The 24,146-nt window shown below is 52.0% G+C and overlaps 1 protein-coding gene across 5 annotated transcripts; it reads left to right on the forward strand.

Annotated features, from left to right (window-relative positions):
• Window positions 1-123: 123 nt before the first annotated feature.
• On the forward strand, window positions 124-22,578 carry UBA1 (ubiquitin like modifier activating enzyme 1). 5 transcript variants are annotated; one of them, XM_082865375.1, is made up of 26 exons: window positions 124-232; window positions 8,191-8,307; window positions 8,437-8,495; window positions 8,596-8,764; window positions 8,852-8,986; window positions 9,943-10,049; window positions 10,309-10,399; window positions 10,506-10,638; window positions 11,123-11,220; window positions 11,315-11,461; window positions 11,591-11,767; window positions 11,893-11,997; window positions 12,085-12,165; window positions 12,532-12,687; window positions 14,351-14,516; window positions 14,668-14,864; window positions 16,865-16,929; window positions 17,171-17,366; window positions 18,087-18,161; window positions 18,281-18,470; window positions 19,828-19,916; window positions 20,211-20,303; window positions 20,431-20,622; window positions 21,811-21,912; window positions 22,017-22,117; window positions 22,255-22,578. In XM_082865375.1, exons 2-26 carry the CDS (start codon window positions 8,191-8,193, stop codon window positions 22,388-22,390), a joined length of 3,177 nt encoding a protein of 1,058 aa, XP_082721501.1. In that variant the 5' UTR covers window positions 124-232; the 3' UTR covers window positions 22,391-22,578. The 5 variants fall into 5 exon arrangements, with proteins under 5 accessions (XP_082721501.1, XP_082721504.1, XP_082721503.1 ...); XM_082865378.1 differs by having other exon boundaries at window positions 228-247; XM_082865377.1 differs by lacking the exon at window positions 124-232 and adding an exon at window positions 1,254-1,272.
• The last annotated feature ends 1,568 nt before the right edge of the window (window positions 22,579-24,146 follow it).

Raw genomic sequence — 24,146 nt, forward strand, 5'->3', positions numbered from 1 at the left:
TAGGGGTATCTGGGTCTGACAAGGGCCCTGACGCCGCAGAAGCAAGGGCGCGCGCCCCTCTAGCTAAGCATCTGTGGTACGTTCCAAACAGGGGGCCCTCCAAGGCCCCGCGCTTCCGAGCCCCGCGGAAACTCTGGCTCTTCTTGTACAACGGAGGTGGTTCGCTCTTCCGTTGCCCCGTGGCTTCGGCTCATCTCCAGCAGGAAGGCGAGGCTTCCGCCCGGCGCAGGGGGTGAGCTGGAGCACGGTACCCCCAACCCCCTGGACAGCATTTGAGGGAGGGGGCTCAATTTCGGGGATCCCCGAATGGGCATATTTAGAGGCTCTGAGCCCGGTGTGGCATTTAGAGGTGGCTGTTTTTGAGGGGACCCTTAGCAAGTGGCGTTTAGGGACTCCGGGGTGGGACTTGGGAGTCTGTTTTAAGGAGCGTCCCTCGGAGGCAGGGTTTATACCCCTTGGAGACAGGGTTTAGGGGGATGTTTGGGGAGACCCTTAGGGTTCGTGTATGAATACTCTGTCCACGAGGCAGGATTTGGTGTGCTTCCCCAAGGTAGAGGCAAAGTTTGAGGTTCCTGAACTCAGGGCGGAATTTTGGGGGGCTTGTTTCAGGAAAGGTTCTGGTGACGGTGGGAACGTTTGGGACCGACATGGCATGTGGACCTATCGAATGGCCTTTTTGACCTCTGGTTCAGTTATGATGTCTCACCGCGGAGAGACTAGACACATCTGGGCCCACAAGTTTTTTGAGGAACAGGAACACCCAGCCCAGGCTGTGGAAGTAACACCGGAACCTAGTGTGCTAGGTTCTTCCCGAGGGGACAGTGTGCCACGGGGCCTTCATGGACCGTGGCTTTATTCGTCATTCATAAGGAGGTGGGCTGTTGTGGAAGACCTTTTTTTTTTTTTTTTTTTTTTTTTTTTTGCGGTACGCGGGCCTCTCACCGCTGTGGCCTCTCCCGTTGCGGAGCACAGGCTCCGGCCGCGCAGGCTCAGCGGCCATGGCTCACGGGCCCAGCCGCTCCGCGGCATGTGGGATCCTCCAGGACCGGGGCACGAACCCGTGTCCCCTGCATCGGCAGGTGGACTCCCAACCACCGCGCCACCAGGGAAGCCCTGTGGAAGACCATTTTTGCCTTTTTCGCACCTGGTCCATTGGAAGTGTCAGCATATGAATTATTCACGAGGGGGTGGATCAGCGTGCTGAAGGGGTGTGCTGAAAGGGGCGTTCTGCAGTCTGCCGGGCAAATTAGATCTCATTTATTAAGCGTAAAGGTGAGTAGCACCCCGAGTTTTCTGTGGCTTTTCTAGGGGCATTGTGCATAATTCATGAGGGGCGTAGCTTTTACGGCTTCATCTGCATGATCCGCTGTTAGCTTTCCCTTAGAGGTTTCAGGATTTAAATTTTGCGTCTCAGCGAAGGGACGAGGCCTCGCTCATTGTTCATTCCTTACGGCCCAGTAATCCCAGATTATCAGCAAAGGCTATAGATTCAAGTCCCATCGATCCTTGCCAGCTGTGTGATCTTTGGCAAATTTTTCTGTGAGCCTGAAAAAATGAGTAAGAGCATAATGATGATCAGATTAGTTCACACTCATTTAGCACTTTATTAACCTGTTTAATCTCCACAACAATTCTAGGTGGTAGGTTATTATTGTCCCATCTTATAGATGAGGAAACTGGGACACCGGGAAACTAAGTAATTTGCCTAAGGTTACTCAGTCAGTGAGTCTGAGTCTACAGTCCTGAGTCTGTAGTCTTAATCAAATGTCATAATGTCTCTCTCCCATCCACCCAATTCAATGGTACTACTACTACTGTTAGTCATGTAGCACTGCCTGCCAGGCACTGTTCTGAGACCTTTCTACATATTTATTCATTTAAGCTTCATCACAAGGTAGTTTACTATTGTTCTCATTTTATGGGTGGGGAAACAGTGGCCCAGAGAAGTGAAGTGCCTGGTCCCAAGTCACACAGCTAGTCATCGGTGGATGGAAATGATTTTTGTGAGGGTTTAAGAACTCTCTAAGGAGGTCACCTTTGAGCTGAGACCTGAAGGACAAGAAGGAACCGATTTCCTGCTCTGCATTCCTGAGACCAGTGGTGCAGTGCATGGAAAGGACACACAACAGGAACCACCACATAGTGGGCGATCAGCTAATGTGATCTATTATTATTATTATTTGACAGAATCGTACTGGATGCTTATCGTGTGCCTGGGGCTTTGGTATACAGTCGTATCTCTGGTGACCTGGTAGTCTCTCCTACCTATTTAATGGACATTGGTGGCCTTAGCACTCTGTTTTCCAGTGTAATTCTGGAAGGGTGTTTCAAGGCACTATTTTTTAGATAATGTCCCAAGTTGGGGGTTTCTCTAGTGGCTGGGTACACCCTCACCCATAAGTAATTTTATATTAATATAAAATATATTTACATATCACCTTTAAATTAATATATAATACTTAAAAAATTTAGCGTTGCCCTGTGCCAGCACTGCTCTGAGCTCATTCCATAGTTCATATTCTCTGGTTTTCACAGTGACACATTTTGCCTTTACGATGTAGATGGGTTCTACTACTATCCCCATTTTACAGTTGTAGAAACTGAGGCACCTGCCAGCGGTATGTGGTAAACCTGGATTTGGTTGGACCAAGGCAGCCCCGGTGCAGTTAGTTAAGGGAGGAGGCAGCTGCACTTCTCTTGGGTTTCCCCTGTGGTTCTGCAGCACCTTTCATCATTCATGAACGGGAAGGGGTGACCAAGTTGCCTCGCCTGGAGGACCATAATCCCTACTTGCTGGAGAGGGCTGTCTTGAGTGTATCTGTCCATTCAGGCTCATGCATAATTCATGAGTAACTGGGTGGGACCTTTCTTGACCTCTCTGAGTTTCCAGGTTGGGCTGCTGCAGCATCACCATTCATTATTCATGAGCTGGGGGAGTGTGTTTTCCCTGTGTTAGCCCTATTTCCCTGCTTACTGGGTATTAGATGCAGTAATGGGCGGACCTGTCTCTTTTGTTCTTGCCCACCGGGCCTCATGCATTACTCATGATAAGATGTGGCCTCGGTCTCCTTGGCTTACAGGCTGCAGCAAGGTCATTCATTATTCATGAGCATTGGGGTGTGACTTCCATGTTTTAACATTGGCTTTCTGGTTGCAGGGTGTTAGTCAACCAGCCACCCGGCCTCGTGCATAATTCACGATCAGGAAGTGTGGACTTGATGTCCTTTCTTGGTTTCCATGGTAGCCTGGCTGTAACAATGTATTCATTATTCACCTTCCATGGGCGTGCCCTCTATGTCGTTTTACCTGTTTTCCTAGTTACTGCTATAGTAACCACCAGGTGGCGCTATTCGCCTTCGAAGGAGTCACAGACAGGCAGGGGCCGTCATGCATGATTCATAAACGGGCGCGGCCTGCCTGCATCCGGGTTTCTGGGGGTGGGGCCCAAGGTTTTGTTCCGGCCCCGGGCTCAACGGCCGCCATCTTGTGTCGGCGGCGGCTGACGGTAAGGAGGTCCCAGGGACGAGCACAACCACTACGGCCTGAGGAGGAGAAGGCAGCGACGGCGATTCTAGGCGGCCCAGGCGGCAGGGAGGAGGAGGAGGAGAAGGAGGAGGGTGGCGGCCGGGCTTGGCTTCGGCTCCTAGAGGAGTTGGCGGCGGCGCGACCCGGGGAACCGGCATTGGTAACAAATGGCCTTTCTCAGTTCCTTGGCCGGGGCAGGGGCTTCGCGAAGCATTGGAGGGTCTTGGGTCGGCGCAGGGCTAAGCTGACGTTGGGGCGGGCGGTGATGACTCGGACGCAGGAATCGTTGGAGAGAAGGGGGGGGTAGATATTGGGGCGGGGCCGACATTTCCCATCCGGGACCAGCCCAGTCCCTCGGGCTCCAAAATCTGACCTGAGAGTCAGACCCCCAGAATCTGCTTTTAGAGACTCAGGCCAACATTCCTAGTCAGTGACCTGACCCCCATCCTGAGCCTTGCATCGCAGACCGGAACTTCCCCCAATCAGCAGTAGAGACTTACGGGATCGATATTCCTGGTCAAAGCCTCCTACCAGTGTATGTCATTAAAGACCTTCCCCAGAATCTCTCTTCATTCACTCCTAGTTCCTCAGTATTTGCCCTCGCAGCTTTCAAGAGGGGCCAGACCTCAGGGAGGGTCCATTTGGCTTCATTTCTAAAAGAGTCTTTTCTAGCATCTTCCTTCAGAACCTACCCCCCCAACACACACACACACACACACACACACACACACACACACACACACACACACTCCCCCCCCCCCACCCTCTGCCCTCAGCTTTGAAGGAGTCTAGACCCTGTGAAAGGCCATTTGCGCTTGGCCTCCATGTCAGAGAACACTCCCCCACATCTCAGAGGTCTCCCAACCCACCTTGGCCCAGCATCTTCCCTCCAAAACCTCTCCGGGCCAGCATTTCTATTCAGAGGTTTCCACATAGCACTCACCTTTAAAGACTGCTTTAATTCCTAGAATCTGCCCTTAGAGACTTCCTTTACTTTAAGAGAATGCACCCTTTTTTATGGTCCCACTATTCTCTTCAGAGAGTACCTCTTGCAGGCCTCAGCATCTCCCCCATCAGACACTCATAACCCCCAGTATCTTCCCTCAGAGCCTCCCAGGGGACCAGACACCAGGGAGGAACTGTTTGGACATATAATCCTCCATCAGAGATCTCTCTGCCAGCATCTGCCCTTGCAGACCCTGTTGGCTCCTAGCCCCTTCCATCAGAGTCTTGCCTCAAATCCCACGCTTCACTCAGCCTCTGCCTTCAAAAGCCAACCGGGGTTCCAGCTTCTCTCACAGACCCCTTAACCTCACATCAGGCCTAAGAATCTGCCCTCAGAGCCTTTCAGGATTCCAGTATCCTCAGTTAGGCTTTCAGCTTCGTAGGACCCCAACATCATTGTCAGTTGTCCCTTCCCACAACAGGTCCAATTCTCCATCAGAGTAGGAAACCCCTTTCTCTGCATCTACTCTCCGAGCCTCCATGGGGTCCCACATGGGTTTCCCAGAGAAACCCAACCCCACCTGGGGACCTAGCCAGTATCTGCTTACTGAAGTTTTTAGGGCCAGAACTGTCTGGGCTCAGCCTCCCCTTTCCACTCCTCAGAGCAGCTGCAGTACCTAGCACGTACCAATCAGAGATCAACACAAGACCTTTGTACTCCATTAGAAATCCCTCCACGACCCCACCCCGGGCCTCAGCATCCACCCTCATAGCCTCCTGGGACTCTGACATCAATGTCAGAGACACCTTTTCCCTGCAAGTCCCAGTTATTTTTGGTCAAAGATTTCCCTCTGCCACCAGTGAAGACCCCCCAGGGCCCCAGCATCCCCCTGATGGAGAACACCCCCACCCCCAGACCCCAGCGTCTTCCCACAGCCTCCTTGGACTGCAGAGTCCCCCACCCATTCCCTGTGCAGCCGCTGGGGCCTCAGGTGCAACTTCCTGGCCCTTTCGTAAAAACTCCTTTTCCAAGGACCCAGATATGAGTCTTAACAACCTTGCCCAGCACCACCCCTCCTGCCCCCCAGGGCTTCTAACATCCCCTTTCCCATCTCCCTCTGAGCCTCCAAGGGCTCAGACAACCGTCTCCTGACTCTTTTATATTCCCAGGGACCTCTCAGTTAATCCCTCCTAGGAGGCTTGACAGGCCCCAGCATCCTGTGCCCTAGCTTCTCTCTATCCTGATAACTTGACCCTGTGTCTGCCCTCTCTCAGACCTGCTCCAGGACTCCTACCTCAAACCTCCTTCTCTGGTTTGGGTGGTAGACAATGCTCAGGCTTCAAAATCAGCAGATTGGAGACCTCAGGCAGGTTCTGAAACTCTCTAAGCCTCAGTTCAGCTTTGCTGAACAATTGATAGTATATGTGTTCTAATTGGGGCCTGAGCATGTGTTGAGAGAGAAAGGTTTCGAATTTATGCTGGGGGTGGAGGATCTTAGCTCCTCTCTGGGGTTTCTGCCCCAGACCCCTTCTGCTTGCCTTGAGACTGGCCTGTTCCAAATCTCTGCGATTGAAATCCACTCTCAGACCATCAACCAAAACCTGCTTAGACCCTTGTTGCCAGCATTAGGGGTCCAGATGTCAAAGGTCCAGATAGCAGAGATCTCTCTGGCCCTGGATCATCTCTGATTTCGGAAGTGGGAAGATGGTGTGTCCCAAACAACCAAATCAGTGACAAGGCAAGGCGATAACTAAGTAGTGGAGGCCTCTGCAGGTGCCCAGGGAGGAGCTTATGTCCTTAAGCCTCTGAGTTCTGACCACAGACCTTGACTCTTTTAACCTCCCTAGCAGCCCTTTGAGGATATTTCTGTTTGCCCCTGCTTTGGGGGAAAAAAAGGGGGGCTCAGAGGAAATGAGATACCTATCACGCATCAGGAAGTCAGTAAATGGAAAAATATGATTTGCCTTGGTCTCCCTACTAACTCACCAAGCCTCTTCTACCCAAGTTGGTTCTTGGCGTTCCCAGCAGTTCAGCTAGATGACTTGGACCTAGCCAGCCTCCTGGGTCCCCCTCCCTCACCCCTCATCTCTTAGCCCTGTGGGCTGGGCCCTGAGCTGGGTCCTGACTCTGTTCCCCCAGGAGGCATTGGCAAACAGTCCAGCACCAGCTGCATGACTGGGCAAGTGACTGGAGTTCTCTTAGCCTTTGTTTTCTTACTTGTGACATGGGTATAAGGTTATCTGGTTCATGGGCATTGTTAGGATTATACAAAGCCCTTTACTCTGAGATTGACAGGCAGTAAGGTCTTGGTAGATGGTAGAGAGCTCCTGTCGTCCTGCTTAGTGCTAGCATGTGACAAGCGCCAAGATGGAATCTTAGGTACAGTGGGGGTACTTGGTGTGATTGGGTGTCAGAAAAGGCTCAGTGTAGGAGAACAGAGGCTCAGAGGAGCATTGGGGGTGGGGGGGAGTGATTGGGGGTCCTGTTGTCTCCAGCGTCTGGAACCAGTCACCCCCCCACCCCACCCCCGCCAATTTCACTTCCACAGCAGCCTGCATTGTTCTGTCTCTGGGACCTAGTCCTCATGAGCTCAGGTTTTTCCATTTGTCTGGCAAGGACATTCGGCCCTTCCTTGCAGGGTCAGGACCGTTGAGGGGATGAAACGCCATAACATCAGGAAGCAGCCTGGGCCTCAGGGTCAGCAGATCCCCGGGTGGTTCCAGCTTGGCCACTCTCTTTGTGGGAACCTAGGTCAAGTCACCAAACTTCCCTGAGTGAGTTTCTTTTCCTCCAGTGTGAGTTGCGAGTGTTACTGATAGTAGTCCAAACCCCACAGGGGTGCCCTGAGGACAGAGTGAGGCACAGATCATAAAGTGATCTGTGTTTGACATTTGGCCCAGGGAGGACTCCTAATAAATATTCGTTTATCATTATTGTTGATCTGTTTTAGGGACTCCACACTCAGACAGGGCTTGGGAAGTATGTGTTTTCTCTCTCCCTGCGACCTCTTTTATTAGCCCTGGGTGTTTTCCCCTCCCAGAGCTGGGGGTGGTGGGAAGCAGATTGGATTTTGTGAAACTCTTCTCCGTGAGCCCCCCTGGGAACTGAGTTCTCAGCACAATATCTCCTGCCATCATGCCACCCTGATGGATGTCCAAGCCGCGTTTCCCTCTCAAACCCCTGTCACTAGAGTTAAGGGAGAGGAGGGCTGCTTGCTATTGCCTACCTGTTCTGTACCAGGCTTTTTGGTCTGTGTTATATCTCGTCACATCAACAGCTCCATGGGGTAGGTAAGTGCTCTTCTCACCCCTGTTTTACAGGCAAGGGAACCGAGGCCATAGGGGTTAAATGATGACTGTCAAGGAGTGCCAGGGTCTGACCTGAAGCTACATCCTTTCTCTGACTTCCTGACAAGTACATTCTTGTCACTCCTTTCCCCCCACAGTATTGGAGTCTCTCCCTCATTATGCTGGGCTGGGGAGAAAGGCGAATGACCTAGTGGTTAGCAGCATGGATTGCAAGCCAGACCACCTGGGTTCAGATCTTAGCTCTGACAGCTGTGTGACCCTGGGCAAGTCACCTCACCTCGCTGTACCTGTCTCCTCTTCTGTAAAATGGGGATATTAGCCCTTACGTCTTCCCTTTCCCCACAATCACCACTAACCAACAGGAACACCCACATGCCCTAGGCTCATCTCTGATCTCTTTTTTCCTTCCAGATGTCCAGCTCGCCGCTGTCCAAGAAACGTTGCGTGTCCGGGCCTGATCCAAAGCCGGGTTCTAACTGTTCCCCTGCCCACTCCGTGTTGTCCAAAGTGCCCTCGGTGCCAACCAACGTGAGTGTCTTCTTCCTGGAGACTGGCAGGCGGGGTGGTGGGTGGGAAAGTCTTCTGTATCGCTGTCCCATCTGTCCCTCCCCTCCTCCTGCATGTCTCCCTGAACCTGTTCTTCCCCTCCATCTCTAGGGAATGGCGAAGAACGGCAGTGAAGCAGACATAGATGAGGGACTTTACTCCCGGCAGCTGTAAGTGGGGCCGAGGTTGGACTGTGAGGTGGGAGGGGGCACTGAGTGGATAGGGTCAGAAGGGCCTGGCCCTGACCTGAGACACCCCCTAACCTGGCAGGTATGTGTTAGGCCATGAGGCAATGAAGCGGCTCCAGACGTCCAGCGTACTGGTATCAGGCCTGCGGGGCCTGGGCGTGGAGATTGCCAAGAACATCATCCTTGGTGGGGTCAAGGCTGTCACTCTGCATGACCAGGGCACTGCCCAGTGGGCCGACCTCTCCTCACAGGTACCTCTTCCCATCGCCCTTCTCTGCTGAGACCCCATCCCCCAGGCTACACAGCCAGTTCATTTCTTTCCTCATTCCCCTTTGCAGTTCTACCTGCGGGAGGAGGACATTGGGAAAAACCGGGCTGAGGTTTCCCAGCCCCACCTGGCTGAGCTCAACAGCTATGTGCCTGTCAGCGCCTATACTGGACCCCTCGTAGAGGACTTCCTCAGTGGCTTCCAGGTACCTTGGGCCACCGCCCGACCTCCTGCCCAGTTCTCTCAGAGCCCATCTCTGGTTTATTCATATGATCAATATTTAATGGACTAGCCCGGGTGCCAGGTTTCATGCTGAGGCTGCAACTAGGGGATGCGAGCAGGCTTTAGACGCTGGACCTACCTCTTCAGGGGGAAGATGTGAGCCAGCAGACAGGACAGCATAGTGCACAGACTGGAGCCAAACCGCCTTGGCACAAGTCTCTCATTGTACTGGTGTGACCTTGGGCAGGTCACTGAGTCTCCTGTGCCTGCCTTTTGTCTGTTTGTAGACATGGGAATGGTAATAATGCCGACTTCATAAAGATTTTGTGAGGGCTAAGCACTTAGAATAGCAGCTGGTTTTTTATTAAATAAAAACCCTGGGCTGGAAAGAGGAGCTGTGGGAGCTGAGATTGTGCCCTGGGGTGTCCCAGCAAGCCAGGACACTGCTGCCGAACCCTGATGTAGCTATGGGAGCTCACCCTGATGGAATGGGTGGACATTCAGGCAGAGAGCTAAGTCCCAAGGATCATGGCTGAGCAGGTGTTGTCCTGAGAATTGGGAGCAAGTGGGTGTGGTAGGAGTGAGCTCAGACTTTGGCTGAGGATGAAGTTTTACTTCTGTGTCTCGCAGGGCATGGCAGGGTTGTAGGCAGGCAGCAGTGGGTGTTGGCAAATGAAGGAATCAGCTGTTGTCCAAACTCTGTCTTCCCAGCTGCCTCTTTACCTTGCCTGCCATAGTTTAGGGATTCACATTTCTCTTCACTGAGTTTCACCTGGGCTGAATCTGATACATGGTAGATACTTTGTATTTGTGATAGAGAGCTGAACCAGCAAAGCCTTAAGGACTACCTGAGGCCTCGCACCAGCCTTCCTCCACCATCTCCCCCTTTCCCCTTTCCCCTGGTGCTGGGCCCTCGCCTGAGCTGCCATCTCTCCACAGGTGGTGGTCCTCACCAACACCCCCCTGGAGGACCAGCTGCGGGTGGGTGAGTTCTGTCACAGCTTTGGCATCAAGCTGGTGGTAGCAGACACACGGGGCCTGTTTGGGTGAGTGCCCCCACCCTTTTCCCCTGACCCCTGCCATGCCCAGGAAAAGACCCCCAACCTCTGACTGCCCTCAGCCCCCCTCAGCCCCTTGGGTTTTGGATGTTGTGTCTTTACCTCACCCCGTGTAGCATGAGTGCCATCTGATTCCCAGCAGTGATGGGCTGAATTTGCTCAGCAAGTACTTGCTGCATCTTGAGGGACACGTGGGGTCCCTGAGCGCATGGGACTCGAGCATCAGCCCTGTTGCCTCCCTCTACAGGCAGCTCTTCTGTGACTTTGGAGAGAAAATGATCCTCACAGATTCCAATGGGGAGCAGCCGCTCAGTGCTATGGTTTCTATGGTCACCAAGGTGAGGAGGGCAGCCTCAGGGATCCTGGCAGGCAGATGGGCGGCAGGCCTTCCTGTCTGCTCCCGGTACCCTGGGCCTGCCTCTGAGGTACTCCTCCTTTAACCAGGACAACCCCGGTGTGGTTACCTGTCTGGATGAGGCCCGGCATGGCTTTGAGAGTGGCGACTTTGTCTCCTTTTCGGAAGTACAGGGCATGATTGAACTCAATGGAAGTCAGCCCATGGAAATCAAAGTCCTGGGTGAGCTAGGGCCATGGGGAATCATGGGAGATAGGAGGTGTTTCCCTGGACTCTGCGTGAGGGGAGACACATCCTGGGTGTCTGAGATGAACCAGAGACAGAGTCCCCTGGGGTCCACCCAGAGCTGGGGACATGGGGGAGAAGTGCTGTCTCGTGTTTGAGCTGTTCCTAGAAGAGGCTCCTGGTATCTACATTGAGGGGGAAAAGGTCTCTGGTGTTTGAACAAAGCAGATCAGAGGATCCACTCATGTCTGACTGGATTCGGACAGGGAGCAGAGAATGTCTTCTAGTGTAGACTTGGGGTCAGGGACACAGGGTCCCATGGGCTCTGAGCTGGGCGAGACGGTAGATGGTTTCTGAAGTTCGAGTGGAATCGATTACTCCTGATGTCTGGGCTGGGTCAGGGATGGATTTTTCCTCATCTTGTGGGTGTTGTGGGTTTTAGGAAGGGTAGGTAGCCTGACAGTTTCCCTGTCTACCCTAGGTCCTTACACCTTTAGCATCTGTGACACCTCCAACTTCTCTGATTATATCCGTGGAGGCATCGTCAGCCAGGTCAAAGTACCCAAGAAGATCAGCTTTGTGAGTGTGGGGAGTAGTGGGCTCTGGGGGTGGTGCCAGGCATTTCCATGTTCTCCATTCTTCTCTTCTGGTTCTGATGCTCCGCCCCCCACAGAAATCCTTGCTGGCCTCCCTGGCAGAGCCTGACTTTGTGATGACGGACTTTGCCAAGTTTTCCCACCCCGCCCAGCTGCACATTGGGTTCCAGGCCCTGCACCAGTTCTGTGCTCAGCATGGCCGGCCCCCTCGGCCCCGCAATGAGGTGGGTAGGTGGGTGAGCCAGCCAGGGCAGATGACCTTGGCATCGAAGGCCCACAGTGCCTCTCTACCTAGCCCCCCACCCCCCACAGTGGCCTCACAGGCATGCTCTTGGTTCCTTCTGCCCCACCAGGAGGATGCCACAGAGCTGGTGACCTTGGCCCGGGCTGTGAATGCTCGAGCCCTGCCAGCGGTGCAGCAGGACAGCCTGGATGAGGACCTCATCCGAAAGCTGGCATATGTGGCTGCTGGGGATCTGGCACCGATAAATGCCTTCATCGGGGGTCTAGCTGCCCAGGAGGTCATGAAGGTCAGCACAGGTGGAGAAGGACAGGGTTGGGTTGGGCCAGACACCTCCCTGATTCCATCGCTTGTCCTTCTGTGTCAGGCCCCAGTTAACCACTGACCACTTGCCCTGTCCTGCCCAATCCCCAGGCTTGCTCCGGGAAGTTTATGCCCATCATGCAGTGGCTGTACTTTGATGCACTGGAGTGTCTCCCCGAGGACAAAGAGGCCCTCACGGAGGACAAGTGCCTCCCGGTATGTGAGTGGGGCCCTGGGGGAGATGTCATTGGGGGCATTTCTGGTGAGGCCTTTCTGTGACCCTTCTCCCTCTGCATTCCTCAGCGCCAGAACCGTTATGATGGGCAGGTAGCTGTATTTGGCTCACACCTGCAAGAGAAGTTGGGCAAGCAGAAGTACTTCCTGGTGAGTGATCCACTGGGACAGCCACTTTCTTCATCTCCTGTGGCCTCTGGCTACCTCTTAAGGGGTCTCCTTCTGCCTCCTGAGGGCGGGTCTTTGGTTCTTATATCTCTACCGCATGACTTTTGCCATTTTCTTTTATCTTGAGGGAAAGCCTGGTGTGTCCTTCTGTTTCCACCATCTTGTGCCTCCTCCCTCAGATGCCTGGGTTATTTCTCATAGCCCTGGCACTTGAGGATGTGGCACTAGACCCACCTCTCCCCTCTCTTGCTATCTTCAAGGGGAGTGAGAGTGAGGAGTGATGAGTGACTTCACACTGACCTGCATCATCCTGACTAGCCTCTTTCTCTCTTCTTGGCTGTCTTCTAGGTGGGCGCAGGGGCCATTGGCTGTGAACTGCTCAAGAACTTTGCCATGATTGGGCTGGGCTGTGGGGAGGGCGGAGAAATTGTCATCACAGACATGGACACCATTGAGAAGTCAAATCTGAACAGACAGTTTCTGTTCCGGCCCTGGGACGTCACGGTGAGAGTGGTGGGGGTAGGAGGTGGGACTTTGTCATCTTGTTTTCCTCTTTTGTTCTCATTCTTGGAAAAGGGGCTTTACCACCTTTTTCTTTCCTTCACCTTCTCTCTGTCACTCGTTCAACAAACATTGAGTACCCTTCCATCGAATCTACCGTTTTTTATCTCCTTTTTTTTTTTTCTTTTTCCTTGACTTCTTATGAGTGCTGGTTGGGACAGTGTGTTGGGGGTCCCAAGTTCAATGATTCACTAGTCCCCTAGGACTCAGCAGTACTCAGCATGTAGTTGTACTCACAGTTAACGATTTCTTCCGGCAAAAGGATGCGTAACAAAATCAGCAAAGGGAAGTGGCTCATGGGGTGAAGTCTGGGGGAGACCAGGCACAAGTTTCCAAGACTCCTCTCCCAGTGGAGTCGCACAGGACATGCGTAATTCCCCTAGTAGCGAGTTGCAACAGCACGTGAAATGTTGCCAACCAGGGAAGCTCGTTAGAGACACAGTACCCAGGGTTTTTACTGTGGTCTGGTCACGTAGGCACCTTCTGCTGGTAATGTCCCCAAATTCCAGACTCCCAGAAGGAGAGCAGGAGTTCAGCATAAACCACAGGGTTTGCATAAGCAGTCTAGGCACAGTGAGAAGCCCTTACCAGGTACTGAATGGCAAGAACCCTCCAGAAATCCAGGTTCCCAGACTGCAGCCAAGGGCCAACCTGGCCAGCAGGCCTCTTTCCTAGGAGAGTACTTGTGCTAGGTTCACTCTTCTCTGCACAGATAGAAGCTGGGTTATATGGTGATCTAGTTAGGAAGCCTTCTGTAGGGGACAGTGTCATTGTTGCCTGGCCAGGATCGATTCCCCTTTTGTTCATTCATTTATTCACCAAGTAGTTATTGAGTAAGTTCTGTTCTAGGTACACCAAGGAAACAAAGATTTTAGTGGACGGGGACAGACAGTAAACAGCACAGTACAATAGCGAAGTTTATAGTTAACGTCCATAAGTGCTGTGCAGAGGAAACAACAAAAACAAGATGAGGGAAGTGGGCAGGCCAGGGAGATTGGTTTGCAGTTTTGATTACAGTGGTTAAGGAAGGGCTCATTTCTGCCAACTTGGAGGGCATGAGGGAATAGAGTCCCTTCTTCTGGGGAAGAGTGCTCCAGGCCAAGATCCTGAGGTGGGAGGGTAATAGGAGATGAGCTAGAGGAAACGGGGGCCAACTCATTTTGCCTTCAGTGGAGGTGGGAGCCAAGGGAGGGTTTTCAGCAGAGGAGGGACATGACCTGATTTGGACTTTGAAAGGATCCTCCTTGTCTGTGTGCTAAGATTCTGTTTTGTTTGGGGGAATGTTCCCCAGCCCTGGGTGCCATTAACTGCAAGAACAATAGAAGTTGGGTAGGCAGAAGAACAAGTGGCTGGCCTATCGTCTCCAGCCTCTGTCTGTGCACTGCTTCCCTTTTCACTGAGCCCCTGCCATATCCGCCACAGCCCTAGCCATGTGGAACTGTCACGAACTGTCTCCTGCCAAACCAGGGAGCCTCCTGAACTCAGGGCTTGGTTCTTCCCAGCATTAAATAAGCCAGCCTTCAGGAGGACAGCTCTGTGGAGGTTCGCTGGTGCATGCATGAATAACTGAGTTCTGTTCCCCCATTCCTACCCGTGCCCCCCCCAGAAGTTAAAGTCTGACACAGCTGCTGCAGCTGTGCGCCAGATGAATCCGCACATCCGAGTGACAAGCCACCAGAACCGTGTAGGCCCTGACACTGAGCGCATCTATGATGACGATTTCTTCCAAAACCTGGATGGTGTGGCCAACGCCCTGGATAATGTGGATGCCCGTGAGTTTGGAGGCGGGAGAGGAGGTCAGGGGCCAACTTGCGTGCGTCTGTGTGTGTGTGTGTGTGTGTATCTTGGAGGTGCCTGTCTTCCATTCTCCTGATGTCCATTTCTTGGCACTCACGTTTTGTTGTGACCCCTCCCGCCCCCCAGGCATGTACATGGACCGCCGCTGCGTGTACTACCGTAAGCCACTGCTGGAGTCAGGCACACTGGGCACCAAGGGCAATGTGCAGGTGGTGATCCCCTTCCTGACAGAATCATACAGCTCCAGCCAGGACCCGCCTGAAAAGTCCATCCCCATCTGCACACTGAAGAACTTCCCCAATGCCATCGAGCACACCCTGCAGGTGATCAGCATGGGGGAGAGGGCAGGGGTCAGGCACCCGGCCTCGCGGCCACTGGCCCCTGTGCTTTTTCTTTAAACCTTTCTCTCTTACTTTCTATCTTGCAACCTTGGTTTCTAGAATGATTCATTCTTTTTTTAAAAACTTTTTTTTTTTTTTTTTTGTGGTACGGGGGCCTCTCACTGTTGTGGCCTCTCCCATTGCAGAGCACAGGCTCTGGACACGCAGGCTCAGTGGCCGTGGCTCACAGGCCCAGCCGCTCCGCGGCATGTGGGATCTTCCCGGACCGGGGCACGAACCCGTGTCCCCTGCATTGGCAGGTGGACTCTCAACCACTGTGCCACCAGGGAAGCCATTTTTTAACTTTTGTTTTGAAAACTTTTCAGCATTTAGACAGATACAGAGAATAGCGTGGGGAACACTCAAATACTCTTAGATTTAACATTTGTTAACGTTTTGCCACATTCTCTTCATAGATTCATGTGACTTTTTCTTGTTTTGGTGAAGTATATTGTGGCCATCACAATGCTTCACTCCCTCTGCTTCTTCGAAGGGAGGATGTATTCGCACATAACAGGGTCTCAACTTCAGCACTGGTGACAGTTGGGGCCCGATATCTCTTTATCATGGGGGCATCCTGAGCACTGTAGGATGTTTAGCAGAATCCCTGGCTCCTACCCACTAGATGCCAGTAGCACCCCCTTCCATTTGTGGCAACTAAAAATGTCTTCAGACATTGCTGGATGTCCCCTGGGGGCAAGATCTCTCCCAGGTGAGAACTGCCCCCAGGTAAGAACTGCCGTGTCTAACCAAAACACCACCTTCGTGCTGAACAAAGTTAATGGTAATTCTTACTGTCTCTCCTAGTTACTTATTTGTCTCTAATACTCAGTCCATATTCAGGTTTCCCCTGCTGTTGCTCAAAATGGGTTTAATAGCTGGTTTTCCAGGTTGATTTTGTTTGCGTGATGCATATACATACAGAATACAGAGCAGTGCACATATTATCTGGCTGAGTTTTTTACAAAGCGAACATATCTAGGTTGTCCAGCACCTAGGCCTACAGACCAGAACCTAAGGATAACCATTGTGTTATCAGATGATTCTTAGTACAGTCTTTGAGAGCAAACCATTCAGAACGTTTAGTAAAAGTATGGGGCGGTGGGAACAAAATAGGGAGGGGGGAAAAAACAGTTCCCTCTATCACTTTCCCTTCTGCCCCTGCAGTTCCAGACTGGGTGTCTTTGTATTTGTGCACCCACCACAGACTCACTAGGCCATGAGTGACCTTGGACTTAGCCTCTCCATGCCTTGATGAAATGGAGGTGACAGTAGTATATACTTTATGGGGTTGTAAAGCATTTAGCATTCACTATGTATCTGGTGCTGTTTTAAATAAACTTTAAATATATACATACTTGGCAACCCGTGAGGTACATACTACTGTTACAGTATCTGTTTTGGAAAGGAGGGCACAGAGTTAAGTGTCACTGTGTGTCCCTGAAGTCGCAAAGCTAGATACTGTGTAGCGGAGCTGGTTTTGATCTCTGACATCTATATCCTCCAAACCCCCTCACCAGTGCCAGCACTTACTGTTCTAGGAATTCTCAGAGGGCAGAGCCTCTGTCCAGTTTGCTGCTGAGTCCTCAGGGCCTGTATAGGACCGTAATTTTAAATATGTAATGTAATTTAAAAATACACGTAACTGAATTATTTCTTTTTTATTGAGGCATGACATACCTCACGTAAGGTACACAGAACTAAATTTTTTTCACGCATTCACTAGTGTAACTGCTGTCCAGATCAAGTTCATTGGTTTTTCAAATTGAGGTGCTGGGGGCGGGTGGAGTGGGGAAGGTTGGGAACAGTGATTGCGGGGCTTACCTTCTGCCAGAGCAGCTTTGTTCATCCTGTTTGATTTGTTCACTGATGGTCTTTCTAATGCCTCCAGAAGCCCATTTTGTCAACCATCGCCCCCTGTAATCTGTTTGCTCTGTCTGCAGTGGGCTAGAGATGAGTTTGAAGGCCTCTTCAAGCAGCCGGCAGAAAACGTCAACCAGTACCTCACGTAAGTAACCAAATGCCCCCTCACCCCACCCACTGCCCTCCAGCCAGAGCATCCTGTCTGCTTTCCTCACCAGTGTTACACCCAGCACCAGGCACACTTCTCAAGTGAGTCAGTGAATGTTGGGGCCTCATTCCACTGGGGGTCAGGACTAGCTTTCCGTGGAGAAAGTGGGGTTGCCCTGGAGCCCACGCTTGGGGCCGCTGTGTAATCCTGCCCTTTTGACCCCTCCAATTCCTGATAGAGACCCCAAGTTTGTGGAGCGGACCCTGCGGCTGGCGGGCACCCAACCCCTGGAGGTGCTGGAGGCCGTGCAGCGCAGCCTGGTGCTGCAGCGGCCATGTACCTGGGCCGACTGTGTGGCCTGGGCCTGCCACCACTGGCACACCCAGTACTCTAACAACATCCGGCAGCTGCTGCACAACTTCCCTCCCGACCAGGTAACGCCCACTTGCCAGGTCCATTTGGTGGGATGCGTTTCCCAGAAACAGGAGCCTGCTGTGCGTTCTCCGTGTGGCTCCTTTCGGTCATTAGTCCAGTTGTGGCAGATGCCCCAAGCATGGGGGTCTCACACGAATGATTAAACTCGACCTGTTTTTGCTGTCCCCTTTCCTTTGAGCAAGAGACTTCGCTTCTGTTTCCCTTACCTGTGGTGTGGGCTGACTCACCCACCTCCCAGGACTGTAAGGATCATAGTGGAGAGATTTTGGAGTTAAGAGCTCAGGAATCAGTGGGGGTTCAAATCCCAGCTCCATTTTCATTTGGGCAAGTCACATACCTTCTCTCTGTACTTCAGTTTCCTCATCAGTAGAGATAACAGTAATCTACCTCATGAGGGTTTTTGTGAGGATTTATTAATATTAGCTTAGTACAGTGCCTAGCAATTCATAAGAGTTTGTTAAATGGCTGTGTGGCTAGCACAGAGTGAGTGCCAGGAGTTTTTTTCAGTGAGGTGCCCCTGTTTCATTCAGCCTGGCATCAGCACTTCCATCTACAGGACCCTACAGTCTAGGTTGTTCATGATCTATTCTAGCCCCCTGCGCGTGCCCAGCCAGGAATAGTGAGTCAGGGCACATCCAGGCCCAAGGTGAGAAGTTAGGATTGTTAGAGAGGACTCCAATCTCAGGTCCTGCTCCTCAAAATTCTCTCTACTTCCTTAGCTCACAAGCTCGGGAGCTCCATTCTGGTCTGGGCCCAAACGCTGTCCACACCCGCTCACCTTTGATGTCAACAATGTAAGTCTCCTCCTTGGGGTCTCCTAGGGTCAGGTGGAGGGTGCGTGGGTGGGAAGGAGGCCGAGACTCCCCAGGTGAGGGTGGACGTGCTCACCCTTCTGGACCCTGCCTTCTCCTAGCCTCTGCATCTGGACTACGTGATGGCTGCTGCCAACCTGTTTGCCCAGACCTATGGGCTGACAGGCTCTCAGGACCGAGATGCTGTGGCAGCGCTCCTACAGTTTGTGCAGGTCCCCGAGTTTACCCCCAAGTCCGGCGTCAAGATCCATGTCTCTGACCAGGAGCTACAGAGCGCCAATGCCTCTGTTGGTGAGGATGTTTGGCCAGTCGGCCAGGAGTCACCACCCCAACTTGTCCCCTGCCCAGTCCAGCCTTCTCTGCCCCTGACACTGCTCTGCAACCCCTGGCCTAAGGCTTCCCCACACCTTCCTTTGAGCCTCCCTTGCTCTGAAATGAGGGTCGGTTGGGTTAAATTCTATCCCTCCTGCCTCCTCCTCCCCACTCCCTGGCCCTCAGGAGAACTAGCTGTTTGTTTCTCTTGCTCTGTGTGTGTTTCCCTTGGAAAGAACAACTTTTCTCTGTTTCTTCTTGATCTGTTTATCTGGAGGGTGTGATTTCCGCCAATGGTCTTGCTCCCTTGGTATCTGCCCCATCTTCCCACCGCCATGTTCCTCTGTGTGCATCTTTGCCATGGTATTGCTCTCCACAGTTTTCCTCATCTCCCTCTCCATATCTCTGCCCCAGTTCCCCATCTCTCTCCATCTCTTTCCCCCAGCTCATGCTGTATATCAGGGGTAAGGGCCAAACAGTGACTCTTCTAGGCTTTGCAGGCCATATAGTGTCTGCAGTTAATCACCTCTGCAGTTGAAGCACAAAAGCAGCCATACACAACATACAAATGAACGAATGTGGCTGTTTTTATTTTCTCCCATGTCCCCATCTTCCTCCCCAAATATATATCTGTCATGTTCCTCTCTGTGTATTTCCTCCATCTTGTTCCTCATATACATGCATACGTATGTATCTGTGTGTAATATATATAAAACACATGCAAGGTCTATGTAAAATATATATAAACTTTGTGTGTGTGTGTATATATACACACACACACACACATACACAGCATATATAGGGTATATATAAGATGTATCTATCATGTGTATAAAATTTTTTCTCACCTATCTCATCCTCTGTATATGCCCCTATTCTCCACTCTTCATATATTCTTTCCCCCAGTATCTTAACCTCAATATCCACATCTGCATATTTCTCCCAACTTCCCCTCTATGTATCTTCCCCTGCCTTTTTCCCCTGTATCCTCTTATGTCTCCCCACCTCTCTCTGCATCATTCTTCCTGAGATCTACAGCTCTCCCATCCTGATCTGTCCATCCCCACTTTCTCCTAATGTCTTCATTTTCAGTTCCTTAGAGTCTCTAGAGATACCTCTCTCTTGATATACCTGCCCCCTGTCCCCTGTCTTATTCAGGTTTGTACTCTGTTGTCCTGCTCTCTCTCTCCCCATTGCTCCTCCTCCCTCCCAGGATGTCTTTCCTTTTCAAATCCTTTATCTACCTAAACACCTTTTGCCCCACCTGGGCTCCTGTTTCTACCTTAGACCCTGGCCTGGGGTCTAAAGGGTTGACGGTGTTCCTCTCTCCCTGCAGATGACAGTCGTCTGGAGGAGCTCAAGGCCATACTGCCCAGTCCAGAAAAGCTCCCTGGGTTCAAGATGTACCCCATTGACTTCGAGAAGGTGCTGGGTGGGGGCCCTGGGCAGGCAGTGGGGATGGGCTAAGCACAGATGGGCAGGACAGAACAGGTTCTGGGGATCTAGAGGCAGCCCCAGGCCTTTGTGGGATTGGATCACAGGCCTACTATGGGGCCCTGAACGAATAGATGTTCCCAGCCATGCTTTGTGATCTGAGAGCCCAGCAGGTAATTGCAGTGGAGGATACTTGTGTCTCCGGAGGCCAGGAATCCTCTTCCTCCTCTGATCCTCTCCTTATTGTCTCCCCACCCTCCTCCCTTAACCTCTCACTCATAAAAGGATGATGACAGCAACTTCCATATGGATTTCATTGTGGCTGCATCCAACCTCCGGGCAGAGAACTATGACATTCCCCCTGCAGACCGGCACAAGGTGAGGCAAATCTAGACTTGACGTTTCACCCCCTCCCAGGCTGCAGTTGCCCACATTCTATCCCTTCTGTAGTATATGAGCTTCTTCTACCCTTAACTTCCTTCCTTGATCCTTTCCTTCCTCACAGAGCAAGCTGATTGCAGGAAAGATCATCCCAGCCATTGCCACGACCACAGCAGCCGTGGTTGGCCTTGTGTGTCTAGAGCTGTACAAGGTGGTGCAGGGGCACCGACAGCTTGACTCCTATAAGAATGGTTTCCTCAATTTGGCCCTGCCTTTCTTTGGCTTCTCCGAACCCCTTGCAGCACCCCGTCATCAGGTGAGGGCCTGCATCAGGGGAAGTGGATTTGTGGGTGGGTGTTGCTCTGTAGAGCTGGCTCTAGTTTGCTTCATAGCCTGTCACCAGGAGAGGGTTTCTGTCAGTGTGTACCTGTTCCTTTTGTTTACCCCCTTGTTCATTTATTCATTCATCATATATATATATATATATATATATATATATTTTTTTTTTTTTTTTTTTTGCGGTACGCAGGCCTCTCACTGTTGTGGCCTCTCCCGTTGCGGAGCACAGGCTCTGGGCTCGCAGGCCCAGTGGCCATGGCTCGCAGGCCCAGCGGCCATGGCTCACAGGCCTAGCCGCTCCGCAGCATGTGGGATCCTCCCGGACCAGGGCACGAACCCGTGTCCCTTGCATTGGCAGGCGGACTCTCAACCACTGCGCCGCCAGGGAAGCCCCATATTTTTTTTTTTCAGTATTTTCTATGTGCTAAGTACCGGTCTGATTCTGCTTGTGGAAAACCTCAGAAAAGATATTTGAATAGTAGATTATGATTAATAACTGCACAATAGTAGCACCCAAAATTTATTGGGTGCTTAGTATGTGAAATGCTTTTGCTTGCTTCGTCATTCACTCAGATATTTACTGAGCACCTACTGCATGCTAGGTACTCTTACAGGTGCTAAGGTTATATTCCTGAAATAGAGTAACACAATAAATGATTTTGGAACCCCAAAAAAAGAACAGGATAAGGAGAACTTGAGAGTACCAGGTGGTGAAGGGATGGGTTTGGGATTTTAGCTGTGGGATAATCAGGAGTGGCCTTACGGAGAAGATGACATGTGAGTCCAGACTTGGAGGAGGTGAGGAGACAGGCCATGAAGGATTTGCCGGGAAGGCATTCCAGACAGAGGGGCCAGTCTCTGCGGGGATATTGAGGTAGGAGTGTGCCTGGGATGTTTGAGGAAGAAGTCGTTAGAACAGAGTGAGTGAAAGGATGAGGGGATAGGAAATGAGGAGAAGAGAATAGGATTCCAATGACTTAAGGCCTTATCTCCATTATCATAAGGGTTTCATTCTTTACTCAAGGCAAGACAAAAGCCATGAGAAAGTTTTGGACAGAAGAGGCTTGTGATCTGACTTAGCATGTCTGCATGAGTGGAGGGGGAGACTGATGGGGCTGCGCCCTCTGGTGGCCCCCATCCCATTGGCCTGCTCCTTGTCCCACAGTACTATAACCAAGAGTGGACATTGTGGGATCGCTTTGAGGTACAGGGGCTGCAGTCTAATGGTGAGGAGATGACCCTCAAACAGTTCCTTGACTACTTCAAGGTGAGACCCCTTTCTCTCTCTCACCCCACTGGGGGCGGAGTGTGCAGGTGACTGGCTGGCCTGTCCACCCCCGTGACACTGCTGTCCTCCCCCTTCTCCTCCAGACAGAGCATAAGCTGGAGATCACCATGCTGTCCCAGGGTGTGTCTATGCTCTACTCCTTCTTCATGCCGGCCGCCAAGCTCAAGGAACGGTTGGATCAGCCGTGAGTTGGGTAGTGGGGACCCTCAACTTGGCAGCTGTCCCACTCCTGCTCACTGCCCTTCACCTCCTCTGCCCTCAGCTACCTGCCCCTCTTCACTTACTTTTTGCCTCCCTGACCCTCTGCTCCCCCGCCCCCAGGATGACAGAGATCGTAAGCCGTGTGTCGAAGCGAAAGCTGGGCCGCCATGTGCGGGCCCTGGTGCTTGAGCTGTGCTGCAACGACGAGAGTGGCGAGGACGTTGAGGTCCCATATGTACGATACACCATCCGCTGACCCCTATCCTCTCCTACAGACTGACCCCAGGCCCCCTCTCCAGACCCCTTCCAGCCCAGGGCTCCCATTTGGCCTCTGTCATCGGCCCAGCTACCCAAGCCTGGTGTTCACTCTTCGTCCCTCTACCTGAACCCTCTTGCCGCTGCTTCCTACCTTGTTTGGAACCTGAATACTAATAAAGCGTTGTAAACCCAGATGTGACATAGCTGCTGGTTCCAGGGAAAGAAGGGACTTTCTGGAGCTGTCTGGTTCAGATAGTAACCAAAAGGGCTCAGCCTCACCCCAGCTGCCAGCTTCCTGGGCAGAGAAAATGTGGGAACTGTCATGTCTTCCTCCTGCCCTTCCTGCTTAGGAAGAAATGGAGGCAGTAGTGAAGCTGTGGAGAGCAGGTACCTAGGTCCTTGTGACTTCACTGGAGGTGGGTTCAAATTCACTTTCTCCATCTCTAGCTCCTAACTCCCTGCCATATTGATTTTGAGAGGTAGTTAAGAGCAGTGTTTGAGCAAGTCCTTTAACTTCTCTAACCTTGTCCCCCCTCTGTGAAGGGAAAAGTTATGGCAACCAGTTGGCCAGGGCTTGGTCACTGTGGCTTATGTCCTTGGGGCACATCTCTTCCCACCTGGACCGAAGCACTCAGACCCTGGACAGGCCTTTAGCATCATGGTTCCCAGTGCTAGGAATGCCTGTGGTGTCCTTAGTTCAACTTCCCTGCTGCAGAGGGGCCTCAACAGCTCTGCTTGACTGAGGAATGCCAGTGTTTGTGCACACTTTGCAGTTCTGATGAAAATATTTGGCTGAGAACATCTGTAAAGGAAAAGCCTCTTTCCTGTCCCTCAGGCCTGGTCTGCTTGTCCTGAGGCCTCCCACCTGTGAGAAGAGAGCGGCTGTGGGTTGTTGACTGGTTGGAGCAGACAGTAGGAGGCTCACCACAAGCCCCACCAGGACTGCAGAACTGCCCGCACTCCGTCTTTAGTCTCAGCTGAGCACTTCAGACAGTTGAAAGCACCAATCGGACTGGCCACCTGGTGCCTGAGGATGCCACTCATAACCTCTGTCCTTCACCCAGCCAGACTCCAACTTTTTCCATTTAGAAACAGACCCCCATTCCTTCACTCTAACTCAAGTACTGGGAATCACACAAACTGGCCTTACCCTGACCTGTCACCCATCACAGCCTGTTCCCACATGTGCTGCCTCCTGGGCCAGCTCCAGACTCCAGGCACAGCATATGCCCTTGCCCCACCTCCCTCTGGTTACTTTTTTTTTTTTTTGACCACATTGGGTCTTAGTTGCTGCGTGCGGTCTAGTTGGCGGCGAGCAGGGGCTTCTCTTGTTGCGGAGCACAGGCTCCAGGCACACAGGCTTCAGTAGTTGTGGCGCACAGGCTCAATAGTTGTGGCTCTAGAGTGCAGGCTCAGTAGTTGTGGCGCACGGGCTTAGTTGCTCTGCGGCATGTGGGATCTTCCTGGACCAGGGCTCGAACCCGTGTCCCCTGCGTTGGCAGGTGGATTCTTAACCACTGAGCCACCAGGGAAGTCCCTTTCTGGTTACTTGTTTTTTCTTCGCCTATTCTGTTTGGGTGACCTCATCCTTCCATACTTCCTTTCATTCTCCCCCAGGACATTAGGGACTGAAGTGCTTTATCTCTGGCATCCATTTAGTGGTGATGCTAGCTATCTAGGTCAAGTGGAGAGGTTTTCCCGCCACAGGTACTTTTTCCATTATTGCTGCTCTAGAGTACCCCCAAACTCTGCAC

This window comes from Leucopleurus acutus (assembly GCF_964270905.1).
Source record: "Leucopleurus acutus genome assembly, chromosome: X".
NCBI lineage: Eukaryota > Metazoa > Chordata > Mammalia > Artiodactyla > Delphinidae > Leucopleurus > Leucopleurus acutus.